The sequence below is a fragment of the Mesocricetus auratus genome, unplaced genomic scaffold (assembly GCF_017639785.1).
Source record: "Mesocricetus auratus isolate SY011 unplaced genomic scaffold, BCM_Maur_2.0 Super-Scaffold_100022, whole genome shotgun sequence".
In the NCBI taxonomy this organism is placed as follows: Eukaryota; Metazoa; Chordata; class Mammalia; order Rodentia; family Cricetidae; genus Mesocricetus; species Mesocricetus auratus.
The window spans coordinates 34,617,235-34,636,610 of NW_024429203.1; the positions used below are offsets into that span (position 1 = coordinate 34,617,235).

The 19,376-nt window shown below is 39.0% G+C and overlaps 1 protein-coding gene across 6 annotated transcripts in view; it reads right to left on the reverse strand.

Moving 5' to 3' along the window:
* Positions 1-19,376, reverse strand: part of Peak1 (pseudopodium enriched atypical kinase 1) — a 221,988-nt gene that overhangs the window by 28,747 nt on the left and 173,865 nt on the right. For 5 of the 6 annotated variants that reach the window (XM_021226850.2, XM_013112959.3, XM_021226851.2 and 2 more), the window contains one exon: positions 11,164-11,348. In XM_021226850.2, the coding sequence (XP_021082509.1) occupies positions 11,164-11,348 (185 nt within the window). Of the gene's footprint in view, positions 1-11,163; positions 11,349-19,376 lie in introns of those variants that run through there. The other variant, XM_040730261.1, reaches the window with a different exon arrangement.

Below are 19,376 nucleotides of genomic sequence, written 5' to 3' on the forward strand. Positions count from 1 at the left end.
GCAAAACTTTAAATATTATAAAGATAATAATATGCAATAACAAATTGGGTTTATCCAAAGAATGCAAGGTTGGTTTAACACCTGAAAATTAATCAGTATAATATGCTAACAAAATACAAAAGAAAAAACAATCTCACATGATCTTCTGAAATTTATAGAAAATGTATCTGATTAAAATCTTATGCCACTGGGAGGTGGTGGCACATGCCTTTAATCCCAGCACTCAGGAGTCAGACGCAGGAGGATCTCTGTGAGTTTGAGACCAGACTGGTCTACAAGACCTAGTTCCAGGACAGCCTCCAAAGTCACAGAGAAACCCTATCTCGAAAAACAAAACACAACAAACAAACAAACAAAAATCTAATGTCTTTCCATGACAACACCCAACAAATCTGTGACAGAAGGGAACATTCTCAGCCTTACGGCTTCTATATCAAACCAAGAGCTAACTAACATCATACTTGATGACAAGAGTCTAGGTGCTTCCTTCCTAATGTCATTAATACAAGGACTTCTATTATTCTATCTTATACTTCAGCACTAGTCACGGAAATTTGGAAATAGTGACAATAACAACAATATTCAGATTAGGAAGAAGTAAAACTATCCTATGTATAGATCACATAATCTTGTATTTTGAGAAGCCCATGGAATCATATGATTATCTATCAGAAGTGATATGCCAAGGTTCAGATCGTAGAGTGCTTGCCTAGCATGCAAGGAGTCTTGGGTTCAATTCCTAGCATACCACAAAACTGAATGTGGTGGAATATACTTCTAATTTCAGTACTTGAGACATGAAGTCAGGAGGAACAAGATGTCAAAGCTACCCCCAGCTATGCAGTAAGTTTGAGGACAGTGTGAACTACATGAGAACTTGCTATAAACAAACAAAATGAAGAAAAGAATACTATCAGTTTAGTGAGCCTGCAAGATACAAGGTTACTATACAAAAATCAACCGTAATGACTATTCTAAAACCGACATTAAGAAAATAACCCTATTTGCAACAAAGAGACTAAAGTATTAAGGGATAAATTTAATTAAGCAAGAGTTGTATGCTGAAAACTATAAAACATCATTGAAAGAAATTAAAAAGTACCAGAATGAATGGAAATTAGTTATGTTATTAAAAATCAGTCACATTATTAAAATGACTAATTTTATGCAGTCCATTTAAGCTCATGGATCAGAGACTTTAATATTGTTAAGATGGAAATATTCCCCAAATTGACCTACAGATTTAATGTAATCCCTATGAAAATCTCAGTTGGATTTCTTGCAGAATTGATGTGAGGACCCTAAAATTCACGTGGAAACATAAGCAGCTTAGGAGTGGCCAAAAGTAGTCTTAGCTCATTATAAAATTATAGTAATCAAGGTGGTGTAGTACCTAGTATAGGAAAAAAGATATAGATGAATGGAATTGGTTTGGAGAGGTCAGAAAGAAACCTTTATGTTAAGGGGTCAATTGATATGGACAAAGTTTGTCCAAACAATTCAGTGGAGGAAAGAACTAACAGGGCTGTGACAAGTGAATCCACATATGCAAAAATCCAAAAACAAAAATTAAAGTTGGACTCCTGTTTCACATTATACACAAAGATAAACTAAAATGCATAACAAGATATAAATGTAAGAGCTAAAACCATGAAAACTCTACATTATTCACTTCCAGGAATCAAGCCCAGGATCTCAAGCATGCGCTACCACTGAGCTATATCCTTACTCCAGAAATATGACAAATTGATGACAGAAATAAATGATTGCAAAACAGTTTGGTAAAAGTGAAGATAAAGCTTAAATGCTTCAAAGTACATCTTCAAGAAAGTAAAAAAAAAAAAAAAAAACCAGACATGGTGTCACACCCCTGAGGATACTATTGCTATATAGCAAGACTTTGGATAGACACTAAAAGAGAGGAAGAAGAGGGAGGGAGGAAGGACAGAAGAGACAGAGAGATCAGAAGGAAGATGGGAAGGTGGGGAAAATACACAGAATAGGGAAAACGCATGTTCAAATTATGTATCTGGGAAGAAATCTGCATTTAGAATGTATAGAGAACTCTTTTAAAAATCTTAAAAAATGTGCAAGAGATTCACATAAACATTTCTCCAAAAATGATATACAAATGGCCAATACATACACGAAAGATGTCCAACATAATAACCTGTTAGATAATGATATAATAAAACCCTAATACTTCACATCTACTACGATCATTATAATAAAAATAAAAATAAGAATAATAAAAACTACAGACAAGTAGTGGTGAGGATGTGGAGAAATTTGGATGATCACACATTGCTAGTAGGAATCTAAGATAGAATAGCTGTCTTGGAAAACAGTCTGGGAGTTTCTCAAAGAGTAAAACAAAGAGCCATAACATGAGCCAGCATATGCACTCCTACAGAGGTACCCAATGGAAATAAAACATGTCTACGCCCAAACCAGAACACATGCTTATACTGTATTATTCATAACAGCCCCAAAGTGGAAACAACACAGTTGTTTACTACATAATGAATAGGCAAACAATATGTGGTATAGCCACACAACTGAATGAGGTTTCCCGCTTCTTTCATCCTGGGTTATTTGTTCTCTCTCTGGTGTTGAGCACAAACCCAGTGTCTCATACATGCTAAGATACTTTACTGCTGAGTTATATCCTTGGTCTTCCACACCCATCTGTAAACACTCTGCCTCTGGGGAGTGTTTTAAGTCCATTCCCACCCCAAACTGATTGATCCTCAGATCCGCCTTGTGTCTAGTCCCCCACACCCTGCCTCTTTCTCTCTATCTCTATATATGTATCTACTCTCAGGTCAGTCTGAATTCCCTACTGGGTTGTTCACTAGTGCCAGGCACTGTGTCTTACTTTTATATACAAGACCAAGCAAGAATCCGGCTGAGAATGAGTGGCTAGGTAATTAGAGAGATAGATATAGATAGAAAACACCACCTAACTTTTATCTAGGTCCTAGAAAAGGTTTTTTGAGCTGCCATTTCTATCCATCTCTCTAAATAAGACAAACCAGCAATAATTGTGGATGTGAGTAGCATCGAGAGTTTCAGAAGTACCTTTTTTTTTCTTTTAAGGATTATCTAAAGATAGGGAAGTAAGGCAAGGTGATTCACACAGTTCTTTAGTGTTTATTAGGGATGTGGAAGAGGGCTGAACCCACAGTTTGGAGCTACTTTCGGAAAAGAGTTGAGACTTTCTACAAGCTGGTCAAGTTCTTTGTCTTATCTACCACTACTTCTCATCTACTCTTCCACATGAATCACTCCTGTTATTCTACCTTAGAACTGGAGTTACAGACAGCTGTGAATGGCCATGTGTGCTGGAGACCGGAACAGATGCTCGCTCTTAACTGCCCAGTCATTGCTCCAGTCCACAGTCTGTTCTTTTAACAGGTCCCCCTCTCTCTAATATTCATTTTAGATTTATGTTCAATTATATGTGTATACACCAGTGTAGTATGTGCAGAGGTCAGAGACATCAGATCCCCCTTGGAGCAGAAATTACAGGTGGTTGTGAACCACCTGATGTGGGTGCTGGGCACTGAACTCAGGCCCTCTGTAAGAGCAGTTCAAGCTCTCAACCTCTGAGCCCCCAGAACCCCGAGTTCTTTATTTTCACATTAGCAAAGATGTACTTTGTTTTTGGCCCAGCTCAAAACTTCTCTACTGCTAGGCAGTGGTGGCGCACGCCTTTAATCCCAGCACTCGGGAGGCAGAGGCAGGAGGATTTCTGTGAGTTTGAGGCGGGGCTGGACTGACAGCCTCCAAAACAATACAGAGAAACCCTGTCTCGTAAAACAAACAAAACAAAACAAAAAAACCAACAACAACAACAACAAAACCTTCTCTATTGACATCTTTCTACTCTATTCTCCACCTCAAAATGAAAGGCATCCTGTATTCTCCCTGTATTCTCTTAGCACTTCTGCTTTATTACAGTGTGTCTAGTGTTTCTGTACATCCTTTCTGAATCTCGAGCGCTACAAGACAGACAGCTTGTGTACAGTAAATGGCTGCTGAACTGAAGAACAGAAAATCAACAGAACTAATCATCATTACAAATGGACAGAGACAGCCAAAGTAGCAGGATATAAAATAATTCCAGGCCTCCCTCCTCCAATAGCAGCACAGGATCTCGTAGGAGACATGGGGATTTTCATGAGAGAATCAGGAACTTAGCCACTGTAAATGAAACCAGGAGCATTCTACAGTCCCTGTAAATAGGTCAAAATACCTTCTAAGTCTCAAAGTGCTTTGCGCTTTTGTGCTTTATTTCCTCCCCCAAAGGGTGGTGGTGGGGGGTAGGTACACAAATTCCAATCATTTAGGTCAATGTCCTAAAAGTTTGGTATCTTAGCTGCTTTCATTTTAGACGTTTAATCCTGTACATTCCTCTGAAGTCTCCAGGATCCAGACACCAAAGCTCGGTTTTCAGCAGCAGACGGAACACCACATACTCTACATTTTTGTGGCATACCAGCTTTCTAAATGGAAAGGAAAAAAAAAAAAAGATTGATTCTAAATCTTGCCTTGCTATAGCTAAAAAGGTCCTCTGGGCAATGTTTGACCAAACCAAACTCAAACCTTACTTTCTTCTTCTCTAGACTCTACACTCTAGCTGTAATTTCTCCCCACTTAAATGTGCCTTCAGACCAACAGATAAAGAAGGCCCTGTATCATGTCACTTTCTGCAAAGCAAATGATGAAAATGCAACAGAAAGGGAAAATTTTAATGAGACTAATTCACTAGGATTGAAAATGATTGATATAAGGTTCTTCTAATTTACAAGATTGGTATAGATACACAAGAAATTATGTATCTCTAAAATAAATACTTTAAAAGACTGCATAATGAAAAACTTAAAATAGTATTAACATCATTATAGTGATGGAAATATTAAAGACATATTAAAAACAAACCATAATAAATGCTTGCTTGTGATCTAGTAGCATTAAAGTCATAGGACCCTAAATAATGATGCATTTCAATAGGAGTTGCCCTCTGCCCACAAGTTGCTCTGTATTCTAACAAGATAGGAAGGCATGGTTTCCTGACCAACTCTGCCTCCAGCCATCCCACACACAGCTCCCAGAATCAGCTTTTAATCCTGACTGCACCTCTTCTGAAAAGCCTACAGTGGTTCTATTAGTAAAAGATGCAGTGTTTGTGACCTAGATTCCTCTAGGAAGGAGCTTTCACGAAGCTGAAATTGCACTGGCAATTAGCACAGGGACTCTGAAGGGTGGCCTCCCGTCAAAGGAGGGTAGCCTCATGCCTTTCTCTTCTGAAGATCAGGTGTTTGAATGCTATGACAGTATTCCCAGCACCTTACTTGGAACTAGAGTCAGTTGGAATTAAATAGTTGTTAGCTAAATGGCAGTATTAAAATCCCAATTAACAGAACATACCTCCCAATTTAAAGTATAGTTTCCATTTTAATTCCTAATCTACCCCACATTTCAAGGCAAGTAATATACATGAGAATGGGAAGAGAAAGGAATAAAGAGACAGTCATGTCCAAACACAGAAATATGCACCGTTCACCAGTGTTGTCAGATGAATAGAGCCTCAAGCCGGCTGAGGCCAGCACTGTTCCCCAGCAGCAGGCTTCCAGAGCTAGGAGGAAAGGACCTCATCTGCCAAGCGTTCTCTGTGGAAGCAACAACTGGCAAGCCATGGGGAACAACAACGTCATGACAAATAATAAAACTGTCTGACCTCTAGAGATCATTTGCATGTATCCTCAAATAGGCCACTTTAAAGAATGCCAGGGATGTAGCAGCTGACAGGCCCACTGTTTACATAGCCTCAGCACAGAAAACCTTCCTAAAATCACAGTTCATTTATTTAGGGGTAAGTTATCTATGTAATTTGAATACTGTACTGTCTTAACTAATTCTCAGATATGGGAAACTATTTTAAAATATGAATGCAACTAACTTAGGATCGAAACCCACAATTTCTTTTAATAGAAATGATTACAATTATAGGAGCTATAACAAATGCTAATTACAATTATAGGGGGGATAACAAATGCTCAAACAAATGTTCAAAGCTGTCAACTTCAGCTTTATTTTAGTTTCAGATAATCCTAACTCAATTATTCTAGAAAATATTTTATTGTATTCGTGATTTACTTATTTATAGTGTGTGTGTGTGTGTGTGTGTGCGTGTGTGTGCGTGTGTGTACATGAGAGCGCACGTGTGCTTGTGCCTGTGTGCACATATACACAGGTTTGGGGCTCAGATAACAACTTTGGATAGCTGGTTTTCTCCTTCTACAATGGGTATTCCAGGGATTTAACTCAGGTTGTCTGGCTTGGTGGCAAGTCCTTTACCTGCTAAACCATTTTGCCAGCCTTTTACTGCAATGCTTTAGCCTTTGGTTCAAATAATTTAACACCACAATGTATGGAATGATACCTATTCACTAACTATTTATTGAGGAAATATGCATTGTATATTCTTAAGAGTTGGCATTTTGAATGGCGCACTCCATAACCACAGCATCAATGTGCACAAATTCTTATGGAGACTCTTAGGAGACAGAGGGAAAATTCATATAGTTCCTTAATTAGGTAATTTATGTATTAAATCCAATATTAGAAAAATCAAGTCAGATTAATAAAGTATATAAGCTATGCCTTGAAATATCTTATATGAACTTTCCTGGGAACAGTCAGATTCTTTCATCTGGGAATCTTCAAAAGTCAAACACAGCAGTCATTTTTAGCTCATCTATTCAAACACATTCTTAGCACCTCCTGTGTGTTTTAGATAATGTGCTAGGCTGTAGGGATACAGAAAGAGGAACAAGCCAAAAATATGTGGAGTAAAGGGAGACTTGATTGAGCTCTTAAAAAAGCAATGAATAGAGTATTTAGTTACAAAGTGAACGAAGGAGGCCTAAAGTTATCAGTTGGGTTTCAACAGGGTAGAACTTCTTACGTACTTGTGACTCTAGCAAGAAAATAAAGTAGTCAGACATGCCTACATAAAAGATAACCAGTGATCCTTATTCAAGACATTTTAAGATAGACATGAGAAACAGGAAAATATTAAATTTAATAAAAGAGATACTCCATCACTTCTTTGGAAAATTGTTTTGGGTGCAGACATGCTGTGAAGTCCAGATCGGGTCCCATGAAGTTGGTAATGGCCAGTTCATCCTGTGATCCATGTGATCACCGTCCAGAGTGAAGTCACCATTATGCTGGGTGTCCTGCTCTAATGACCTACTTTACTCCCCTGAGACAGGGTCTCTCACAAAACCTGGGGCTAGGCTGGCATCCAGCAAGCTCCAGCAAGCTTCCCATCCCTATCCCTATAGCACTGGGGTTACAGGCATGTGTGGCTCAACTTGACTTCTTATGTGGGTGCTGGGGATTTCAACTAGGGTCTTAATGTCCGCACACCCAGTGCTCTTTCCCACTTAGCTATCTTCCCTGCTCCCCTGCGGGTCCCTATTTGTTTTTAAGGAAGGGTCCCATGCTTTCCAGACTGGCCTTGAATTACTGACCTCCTGTCTACCTCCCAAGTGCCGGGATTACAGGTATGGGTCAACAGTACCATTAAAAATAAAAAGTTATTAGAGCTTTAAATCATAAACAATTACCCAAGGGGATAGTTTAAAACTGCATAGAGATGATTTGCTGAATGTCTTAAAAAAAAAAAAAAAGGAGCTCCAAATGTCACCTTCATACTAGTTCCATCAGGGAAAACAGCAATAAACCCAAATCTTCAGCTTCTAGAGCTGACGGAACCAACCTTAACTATTACTTCTTCAAAGCAGAAAAATTAAACATGTATCAAATTATACCAAGTCAAGCCAGAGCTACTTAAGCACTTAAAGAAGGCTTAAAGCTAATTATTTTTCTAGTTCTAACTTTGTCATGGATTTTTCATTTTTTGGTAGTTGATAAGCCCATAAAAATAGTTAAAGTGTAAAACTCACCAGAAGCTCAACAGCTTCAGAATGGCTGCACTACATTCAATGACATGGCTAGACAGGAGTCTGCTTAATTTTGGTGTATAATGTTTTTTACTTGCAATTCCCCCCTCCCTTTTTAAATAAAAATAATTTTAAAAAATCCCAAAGGAAGACTGGATAACATAGGCATCATATACATGACAAAGGAAAGAAATTCACCTGTCTTCCTTCTCCTTCTGGTCCTGGACACTGAACTCAGGATCTTATGATTGCTAGGCAAGAGCACTACCACTGAGCTAAATAAACTCAATGGAAATTAATCTTTCTCACAGGACATCTTGAATTTTTGGATAGTAACTATAATTTTTTAGTCTTAAATTTTGTGCCTGAAAGTTGATGATTCAAAAGTTCCAGCCTTGTAGGGCAGTGGTGCCACCCACCTTTAATCTTAGTATTTGGGAGGCAGAAGCAGGGCGGATCTCTGTGAGTTCGAGGTCAGCATGGTCTACAGAGTGAGTTCAAGGACAGCCAGAGCTGTTAACACAGAGAAACCAGAAATGGCTCAGAGGTTAAGAGCACTGACTGCTCTTACAGAGGTCCTGAGTTCATTTCCCAGCAACCACATGGTGGTTCACAACTGTCTCTCTCTCTCTCTCTCTCTCTCTCTCTCTCTCTCTCTCTCTCTCTCTCTCTCTCTCTCTCTCTCTCTCTCTCTCTCTCTCTCTCTCTCTCTCTCTCTCTCTTTCTCTTCTCTCCTCTCTATCTATAGGTCCCAGCCCTACAGTGTTTTACAAGAATTTAATGATCGAGAGTATTAGAGTCATGAATGCCTAAGGCTCTCTGGGATCTAACTTGGTCCAGGCTCCCTGACTCCCTTTCCTAGTCTAACAATGAGATAAAATAATTAAACTTAAAGTTAGGAAGGGAGGAGGGCGGGGAAGAGGGAGGCACAGGCAGGCAGATCTCTGTGAGTTTGAGGCCAGCTTGGTCTACAGAGCAAGTTCCAGGACAACCTCCAAAGTAATACAGAGAAACCCTGTCTTGAAAAACCAAAAAAAAAAAAAAAAAAAAAAAAAAGGGGGGAGCTGGAGAGATGGTTCCTCAGCAGTTAAGAGCACTGGCTGCTCTTCTAGAGGACCTAGGTTCAATTCCCAGCACCCACATGGCCACTTACAACTGTCTCTGTCTATTTCTCCTCTCTCCTTTCTCTCTCTCTAGGGTCTCATGTAGTCTAGCTTGGCCTCAAACTTTACTCTAGCTGAGGATGACAATGAAGTCCTGAGATTTCTACCTCCACTTACCAAGTGCTGGGATTACGGCATGTGCCACCATGTCTCACTTTTTCTTTCTTCTTTTGAAACAGTCTTATTATGGAGCGCTGGTTAGTCTCAAAGTCACAGTTCTCCTGATTTGGGCTCATAAGAGCTGGGGTTATAGGTATCAGCTGCCACACCCAGTTGCTAATAGAAACCTTAAGAAGAGACGCCATATGCTATTGATTCCTAAAAATTGTGATACATTTTACTGAAGCTGTCATGAAAGAAATCTTGGCATAGCAAAATATCTACAATATGTAATTCCTAATAGGCTATTTTAGGACACAAAGTAAATAAAAACTTCATCTTACTATGTACTTCTAAAATATGTTAGAATGAGAAAAGTTCAATAAGCCATTCAACTATAAAATCTACTGAAACTGAAGTTAGAAAAAGACTTGGGGGTTGTTCTGACTGAGTCTCCCAACAGGAGAATAGAGCACTTCTCCTATTTGCTTTGATCTTTTGGACTCGTTAATTAAGGAACCTAATATTTCCAATTTTCAAATACATTAGCTGATTTTGGTATCTTTTTCTTTAAAATAACACAACAGAGGAAAAAGACAAAGAAAGGAGATGAGAAACTAGGTCCTTCAGAGACATACTCCAGTGGTTTCCAAATGGGTCAGCGACTCATTAGAATCTTGCTGGCACACTATACTGCAGGCAGTCCATGCTACTCACCTCCTCTTCCCCACAAAAACAGTAACAAAACTCAAAAAACTTATTCTGATCCAGGCTTCCTTTTCCAGAAGGAAAGAAACTCAAGGGAGGGAGACAATTCAGAAGTCACTGGGAATTCCAGAGACAGTGAGGAAAGTAGAGATCTGAGGACATTTTGCAACAATTCTGAAGCAATTCTGCTTAACACTCCTTGGACATTCTCCATTACAGTAGGTCTGTGACACAGCCTGTCAGCCTCTGCCTAAACACCTCCACTGACAGGACTCATACTTCTAGTCTGCTTGACCCAAGTCAGAAATCCTGTTCTTCTCATTATCCTACCTCATGCGTATTTTGCCCTAAAATACTTCTCTGATTTGTTTACTGTTCTCTCTCTCTATCTTAATTTAGGCTCCCTCTTCTCATTCTCTCATAGTCCCATAGCAATACCACCTGTTAACAAATACCACGTCTGTGTGTACCCATTTTAAGTCATAAATGTCATCTGTCTTCTTGAAGCCCTTTGATGGGTCACTATCACAAATAATAAAAGGTCTAAGATTTCAACTTGAAATACATCTTATCTAACGTCCCACATTACAGCAACCTTAAATGGCGGTGGCACCAGCCTATTCAGTATTTCCACGGTTTTCTTCACTTTTTGCCTGTTTGAAACATTCTTTCTTCCCTCTGACAACAAGTTAAATCAGCTCAGGAATGATTTCTAGGAAGGTTCCTTTTGACACCCTTCTTGTGTATCAAAAATATTCTGTGTGTTTCCACAATTTTATTTATCATATTATACTGAATTCAAGTTTCTTTCTTTCTCTTCAGGTTGGCTCCTTCAAGGCAGGGGTCAGCATCTTTAGCACAAGGCACAGGCTCATGGTAGCAGACATTTAAAACAAACCTAGTAAAACTCAAATACTATTTTTTGAAGTAAATGTAAATTTACAACTCCAAAGGTAAAAGGTTCTTTGTTTGTTTGTTTGTTTTTCGAGACAGAGTTTCTCTGTATTGTTTTGGAGGCTGTCCTGGAACTCGCTGTGTAGACCAGGCTGGCCTCGAACTCACAGAGATCCGCCTGCCTCTGCCTCCTGTGTGCTGGGGATTAAAGGCGTGCGCCACCAAAGCCCGGCCAAAGGTACAAAATTTGATCCTCCAGGGAAATAAAACATTTAGCCAGTACATAAAAAGACAAGGTTTAAATACTTTTTATTTGCACTTACCTAAGTTGCTATATGTTGCGCTGCAGGAGTTCAGGTCTAGAGGATCCGAAGTGTCATCTTTTTCTTCTTCCCTTTCCAGATCAGGTGGCGGCAATGCTGGTGTGACTGAAGTGCCATCTTGTTTCACAACAAGGGTTTTTGGGTCCTTAGGAGAAAATTCCTCAGCCACTTCATGGGTCACGCGACTGAAACAAACCAGACAGCTCATCAATTAGAATTCAAAAGTTCCATTAAAATTTAGATTCATAGGGCAGGGTATTGTGGTGCGTGACTTTAATTCCAGCCCTTGGGAGGCAGAGTCAGATGGATCTCTGTGAGTTTCAGGCCAGAGTTCCTAGCCTATATATAGCAAGTTTCCAGACAGTCAGAGCTAACTAGAAAGAATAACAAATAAATATTAAAAATGAGATTTATGGAAGACATGTTTCCGCCAATGGGAGTAAATAGTCCTATGACCAGAGCAGTGGGTCATCAGCTGAGCAGAGACCAGGCAGCTTCATGCTCAACCGAGATTCTACCCTACCTTCACTGAGGTAAGGTAGACTCACTTGGAGCTGGAGAAGGGACAGGCAAGGAACAGAACAATTAAATGAAAGCCTGAGGCTTTTATACATGAAAGTCTAAATACTAAATCTACATTTTTTAAAATAGGAGAGGTAACAACAGTAAGAAGAATGCTTAACCAGTTAAAAAGAAAAACACTCAAGAATTTGGTAAATCAGCCGGTGTATTTACTATATTTATTACACTACTTAATAGTACTCTACTTCTATAGAAAATGCCACACTTTATTTACTTTACTTACCACATAGTATTTGCTACATGTTAAAATATTTACTGAAGTGTTCAGAAAGAATTAGGAATAAAACCGTGCTTATGTTATGCAAATAAGGATGTCACTGTTTTTGGTAAGTTAATGCCAGGCAGACAGAAGCATCAGTTTTTATCTATATGGGTGTGGGAGGGAAGTCAAATGTAAAGGACCATTTAATCCTTTGGCTGATCTCATTTATGAATATGAATCTGCTGGTCACGAATCAGTTAAAGACCAGTCTTTCTTTTCAAATACTGCCAGCTCATTCACTTTTGGTTAACTCTTCCCCCTATCCCCTCCCTACCTAAACTATGTTAGTTCTGTAGCTATGAAGTACAAAGGGATCAAATGGCCACTAATTGCTGGAGCATAAAATGGCTGTCAGCAAATCTCATGTTGCTGGCCAATGAAATACATTAAAATCAGGTGTCTTTGAGGGTTTCAGGGTCTGAGAAGTATTCAGAGACTATAATATCCTCACCACATTCTTCTTGAATTTTTTTATGGGCAAAGAGAAACAAGGATAAGAAACATTTGGGTGGGGGCTGCATGTACGGGTGTATGTGTTCAGGACAGAGGATGACACTGAGGGTCCTCAATTATTTCTCTTGCTTTTTTCTCTTACTGAACCTAGCTCACTGACTGGCCACACTGGCTCTCCTAAATCTGACTGTAGAAGTAGGATGTTGGAGCTTTAACATTTTTTCTCTCAAAGGAGGGATGATATTTTCACGTCACTTTATATGTACTGCCTTGAAATTAGAAATGGTTTCTATTAACTTTTGCCTAGAAAAGAATATTTTCTTTCTCTTTAAGTATGTGCATAACTACTCAGTAATATCCAGTCTTGACGTGAAGTGGTGCCTGAGAGTGTCTTGGAAGTGTCACTTCACTTTGTCTTTACTGAGGCATGGAAGCCGAGCTCCCTTGTTATTGTCTCCTTATGCTGTCCATGTCATGAGAAATCAGTTTTGTGTGGAAGGCCTCGTTTCTGCGTTGATGACTAAGGCAGCCCATTGAGAAGAGGCAGCACTTTTACACAGATTGCTCTGTTGACTGCTGCTGGAGCAATTCGTTCCTGGCTTTCCTATCCTCAGGAGCTAGAGCCCATAATAGAACTTCCAGTTCACTGCACACTACTGGTATAAAGAAAAACCCCTGGTTCTGCTGGCTTGGAAAGAGTATTTCTGAGGTTGTGCAGCCAGCAGATTTCAAGTCTTATATTTCTGTCCAGACACATGCATAATTTTTATAATAAAGGATTGGTAAGAAGGTACTCCTTCAGACTACTCCCTTGTCTGCAGCTGATGTATGTTCTAATGACACAAATAAAGATTCCCTTACAGAAGCCTGGGGGCTGGAGAGACCATGAAGTTGGTACAGTATGTACCGTGCAGGAAAAGGACATGTATTCAGATCCCCAGAACTCATAAAAAGTTGGACATAAGGAGGCACATTCCTGCAAGCCCAGCACTGGGGAGGCAGAGGAAAGCTTGTCGGCCCTCTCTGTGTTTGGTGGTACAGTTCTGTAATCTCAGCTACTTCTAAGGCTAAAACAAAAGGATTCCAATTCAAGGCCTGTCTCGGCTCCAGTGTGACAACAAGGCTAGCAGGAGCAACTCAGCAAGAGTCTCAGAATAACAGAAGTTTAAAAAGGGTTGAGGATAGCTTGTGGGAGAGTGATTGTCTAGCACTCCCTAGGACCTGGGTTCAATGCCAAACAAGCTGTTAGGGGCCCCTAAGCTCTGAACTTGCGTTTGGTCCTTCCTCTTTTCTTGAAGTTAGTTTATTTATATGCTGCACACATGAACATATGTGTGCATGCACTTGCTTGCGCAGGTGTCTATGGAGGCCAGAGGCTGATGTCAGCTGTTTTTTTCTACTACTCTCCACCATATCCTTTTTGAGCTTGGAGCTCACTGTTTAGGCCAGATGTGATCCATCATCCAGTGCTCTGGTTATAGTCACGTGCTTGCCCTGCCTGCTTTTCTACACTGGTGCTGGGGGTCAGCTACTGTGAAAACCTCTGTAAGAGCAGATGCTGGTAACCACTGCAGTCTCTGGGTCTGCCCCACACACCTAATACAGAACTTTGCTCTAACACTGTGAACAAACAAAACATAGATGCTAAAAAGGAAGAAATATCAAAGACTCACCCACTGTACTCACTCACACAATTCCCCATTGAAGGACATTTTTCACAGGGTCTCTTCAAATCTGTTAGCCATGCTCTGAAACCAACAGAGCAGAGGCCACTGAGCTCTGAAGAGTTCCAAGCTGTACAATCTATACCGAGACACTTGAATCCTGCAACACCCACTGCACCTTGACCTTTACTATAGGGGTTTGGTCTTGGAGATGTGCCAAATTACCTTGGGGGAGCTAAGCAAGTGAAACCTAGATTTATTAACCCTTTGAGGACGAGGGTAGCAGAGCCTACATTCCAAGTTAGTTCTCACAGACACTTCTTAAATAAATGTACTGGTATACTAGGTTTCCAGTTAAAATAATTATCAACTACAAAAATCTATTCAAAAGTGTTATGAATTTGCAAATGGATCTTGAAATACTTAATCTGCATTTACAGTGACAGTCTTGGAAGGAATAAGAACTTTAAAAAGTGCATCAATGATATGTCATGTCTTAATGCTTGACAGAAGAACAGCTCTTTGTATTATTAAAATAATAAGAGAGGAAAAAAGGGAGGTTCTAAGAGTTGAAGTGTAGGTAGTAACATGAAGACTAAAAATCCAAAGAGTTGAGATAGCAGGAGGCAAAAGCAACTCACTCCTGAGTATGAACAAGATACAGACAAACTGCCAGGAAAGAAGAGAGAAAGACCTCCTCCTAGTCTCCAGGTAATTTTTAAAGAAAATAAATGGTCCAAATAATCAGAAAATCTTCTCGAATTCTAATAAGATATTATATACAGGCTTTATCTCCTAACAAAATGCCTCACCAACATTTCACTGTGAGATGTTTAAGGTGATGGAAAACATGTGTGGATATTTGAAGCTGGTGTTTGCTTTCCTGTCATTTTGATCTTCTGAACAAATGACACCATAAGGAAGGAGATAACAGAGATGATGAAACTTCCATTTCATTCAAGAGACAAATGTGAAATTTTCTACAAAAGGAAAATCATAAGGAATATAATTTGAGAATCTTACTACATGCTAATAAGTATTGAAACAGTAAAATACTGACCAATTTTTCACGTAAGTAAATTTCACATTCATTTTCATAAAACAAAACTATGTTTAAGTAATGAATGGCCCATGAAGAGGTTGAACCTTTTTTTATTTCTGATTTTTAAATGCTTTTAAAAGAGTTTCTAGTCCTGTAGCAGAAGGTGGAAAGTCTGTAATAAGTATGGTAATGAGATAAGTCCTTAATCTTCAGGTTCTGTCAAAATGACTTAGCCTCTTTGTCACCATCAGCAATCATTCTATTTTCACAATGGAAGATAATACAAATCTGACTGCACAGCTAGTTCTTGGGTCCTATATCCTCATATAGAAAACATTCAGGAAAAAAAACCTGGATCAATAACGAAAACATACACTTTATTTTCTTTTCATTATTCCCCAAACAAAACAGAAAATTACTAGTCACACATTTACATTGGACTAGGTTATGATTAGTGATATAGAAATCATTTAAAGCCTATAAAGAGCATGGTGGGACACTTCTGTAAGAACAGCACTCAGGAAGCTGAAGCAGGACTTGAACTGAGAGTTCAAGGCCAGAGTAAGATAGTGAGTATAAGGGTCACCTAGGCTATATGGCCAAAGAAAATCTTGAAACCAAACCCCAGCAGATCCTGAGGGGTGACTGTGCTTAAAATATTTAACTAACTTTTCATTAAAGCCTAGTTTTTCATTGCAATTTGATATATTTGACCCAACACTTAAAAACTGTCCTATTTTCTACAGAGACTATTCTTCTGAACTTGCAGGATGAAGGCAAGGTATTCAAAAGAAACAGACACGTTGTTATAGATCTGTCTGTTATCTAGGTAAATCCCTTGACAGTTAAATCTCACCAGTCTGCGATATTCATACATAATTCAAAGTTATAGAAACAATCTCCCATGCGAAAGCTAGCTTGCTTGCTTTACTCAGGTGGTAGGTTTAATCATTATAGCATCAAATGAAATAATCTTTTATTTTCCTAGTAAATTTTTTCAAGACATATTTTTGTAAAAAAAAGTTAAATGTCTGAATGTACCTTTTAAAAGGCAGATAAAAATTCCCATCAGAACAGATTAAAGGCCTTTCTGCATCCAAATATTTCCATAATTTTAGTTCAACTCTAAGTTTCATATTCAACCACCTTTGTTCAGCTTCAAAAGGGACAGTAAATGAAATCAGAATTCTACAGAGACTGTCTGTCTCTTGGGCAAGCAGCATTTTACATTTTATTGGCCAGCTCTCTTCAGCAACTACACCCGTCTTTATGTGAACATCAGAAGGAATGTTTCATGGTTCTGTTTCTGATCTCCTGAACTATTTACTTCTAAGGTTTTGAGGGGCTATGGCCTTTGCAGAAGTTGAATCAGCATCAACCATCAAGGAGACATCATGACCTATACCTTTAAAACCTGTTGGTAGGAAAGAGGGGAAAACCCAACTATTTCTTTTTGTACCTCCACCTGTAGGACCCCCCACTATGATGACATTTCTTAATCCTACCTTGGTTTTCAAGTCATCAACTTGATTTTGCCAAATTTCCCAATTACTGGTATTCTCAGGTGGGAAAACATATCTGTTGATCACTATCTAGTAGGTCCAATTTTGCACTAAGCCTCCATAGCCTTTGAAACCGTCAAACTTCTTATCCTGAACTGAGATTAACCTTTAACTGAGATAGGATGAGGTTTTGCTACTGTCTAAAAGAGTGTGGTCAAACACAGGAGTTTCTGTGTGCAAACCAAGTGCACATGGGATACTGCAGCTAGGTGCAAAGTTTGAAATAGGCTCTCATTTCTAGCATTGTACAGGGTTCATTTAAAAAATGAAAACATGTGATAGCCATTTAAAGTGTATTCAAGGCACAGGATTGCATGCCAAAACAGCAGGCAAGAACACAAGCCATTGTAAATCACTGTCACCTTCATAAAACTAACTAAAGTTACAATTTTAAAATCCTGTGGAATACAAAGTCAGAATGGCATCTGTGCAAATTAACAGCAGATAAATTAGTTTTGGAAAAGAACATTAAAATAAGGCTGCCATTCTCAATGACTGTATAAATCACTCAGCATCCCCATTTCAGCCTTGGTTTGCTTTTAAAGAATGGAATGAGATATATATATATATTTCCTGAAAAGATAAGATCTTAGAAGAGAATGCTCAGCTCTCACCAAGGACACTAGCCTCGGGAGGATATGGGGTCCTAGACTGTCTCCACATGCCCAGAAGCACAGGAAAGGCCTTTCCCCTCACTTATCTTTCTTTGTTCCATGAGTCAGAGCAGGGAGGGGAGTTTGTACATGTAACAGAAGCAATGAAGGAATGAGTGTTGACTGAGACCTATGACCTCTTGGAACAGACTTCTACTCAGTGCTGCATACACTGTACACTTTCCATTTAACTCACCAAAATGTCAAGACATAGTGGCAATTCCTCTCAGAGGAGGAAACTAAGGAAGAAGCAGATGGCCTGTGACTACCTGAGTCCAGAGGTGGCAGTGTGGGAATGTGAAGGGATGCTGTCCAATTCTGATGCCCATGTTCTTCTCTTCATAAGGCAAGGGGTGTGGTGGAGGGTGGCACATTGTGCAGACCCAGAAAATGTCTGATTGTAACAGTGCTTTGAAAGGAAAATTGCTTTAATTGAAACAGAAGGAGGTGAGGTGTAGTTCATGAAGCAAGGAACAAGGCCATGGGTGTGTGGCAAAGATGTTAAGAGGGTAGAGGAAAAATAGGGCAATAGAAGATGTGTGACAAAATGTATAAGAGGGACCACTGTGGGGAGGAGGGGACCAGATGGAGAGCATGGTGGAGGGGAAGGAGAGTTGGGGATGAGGATCAACAAGAGCAAACTGTATGAAAACATAATGAAATTCATTACTATGTTAATTTTAAAAACTAATAAAAATACTAGATAAATTAAAAAAAGAAATATGAAGTAATAATGAATACAGATGTGTTCTACTTTGAAAAACCCTAAACAAGCCCCAAAGAGTGATTATTTACATTGCAAAAGTATTTCTTCAAGTAGAAGCTGCTTTTGTGTAGAATGTTTACAGATATTTGTCCTCCTAATAATAATCACCTCCACATTTATGGAGTGCTAGACACAGGGCTTAAATACACATCTAACAACAGCAATAATAGGCAGGCTTACTCTCATAACAGCAACAATTGTAATAATAGCAGCCAAAGCTTACATAGTATTTATCATGTATGTTTTCTAAGCCATGTTTCTCAAAAGTGACACTACTGACAATTTTTCAGCACGACAATTCCTTCTGCTGTGGAGAGTCTTGCACACAGTCCAGCCACTCCAGTATATCCTGCATTCTTGGCTGTAATAACCAAAAAAAGTCTAAAGATTTTGTCAACTCTCTCCTAAGAGAGACCTGTTTATCTCTTCTGTGTCCCTTACATAAACTCAGTCATGTTATACAATAATCTACAAGGTAGATAGATTATCCTCTAATGAAGGGGCCTACCAAAGGGTCATGTTCATCATGTTTGAGAAACAGAAAGCTAAAAATCTGAGGAGATTATGAACAAGGGGACGAGAAATTGGAGATAGACTAAGCTGGCAGGTATGGGTCTATGCAGAGACTTCTTTACTGTGGCTGAACAATGGGTTTTGCCCTTTAGGAGTACTGGATTGTCTAAGGAAACAGAAGGCAAGGCACTGGGCAGGGAGAATTAGCAAAATTACTTCAGTGAACGAGGTGAAAGATACTGCAATGCAGACAGGTAGATGCAGAAACGAGAAGTAGATGTGGTGTGTATTTTGGAAGTTTAGTTGATAGGATTTAATATTCTTAATCCTAAAAGATAATAAAATAATTCAGTTTTCTCACATGAGCAAATGGATGGACAGTGGGCCATTTACAAGAAGGGAGGACTTGGGACAGAACACATCTGTAGGGAAAAATCAAGAGTTCTGTCTTAGATATGTTTATCTGAATATGTTTGAAATAGACTTTTCAAGTGAGGACCTGAATGTAAGTCATGGTGAGAGTATGATGGGTGAAGATATAAATTTAAGAGTCATCAGAATATATATGGTATTTTAATTTGATACCAAATGATATTCAGCCAGTAAGACTTAAAAATCTTTTTTTTTTGGTTGGATTAAGATTTTGAGCAACATACTGAAATAAAAATGAAATGACACCTGGGATTTGTTTCAAAATAATGGGGTAGGGGGAAAAA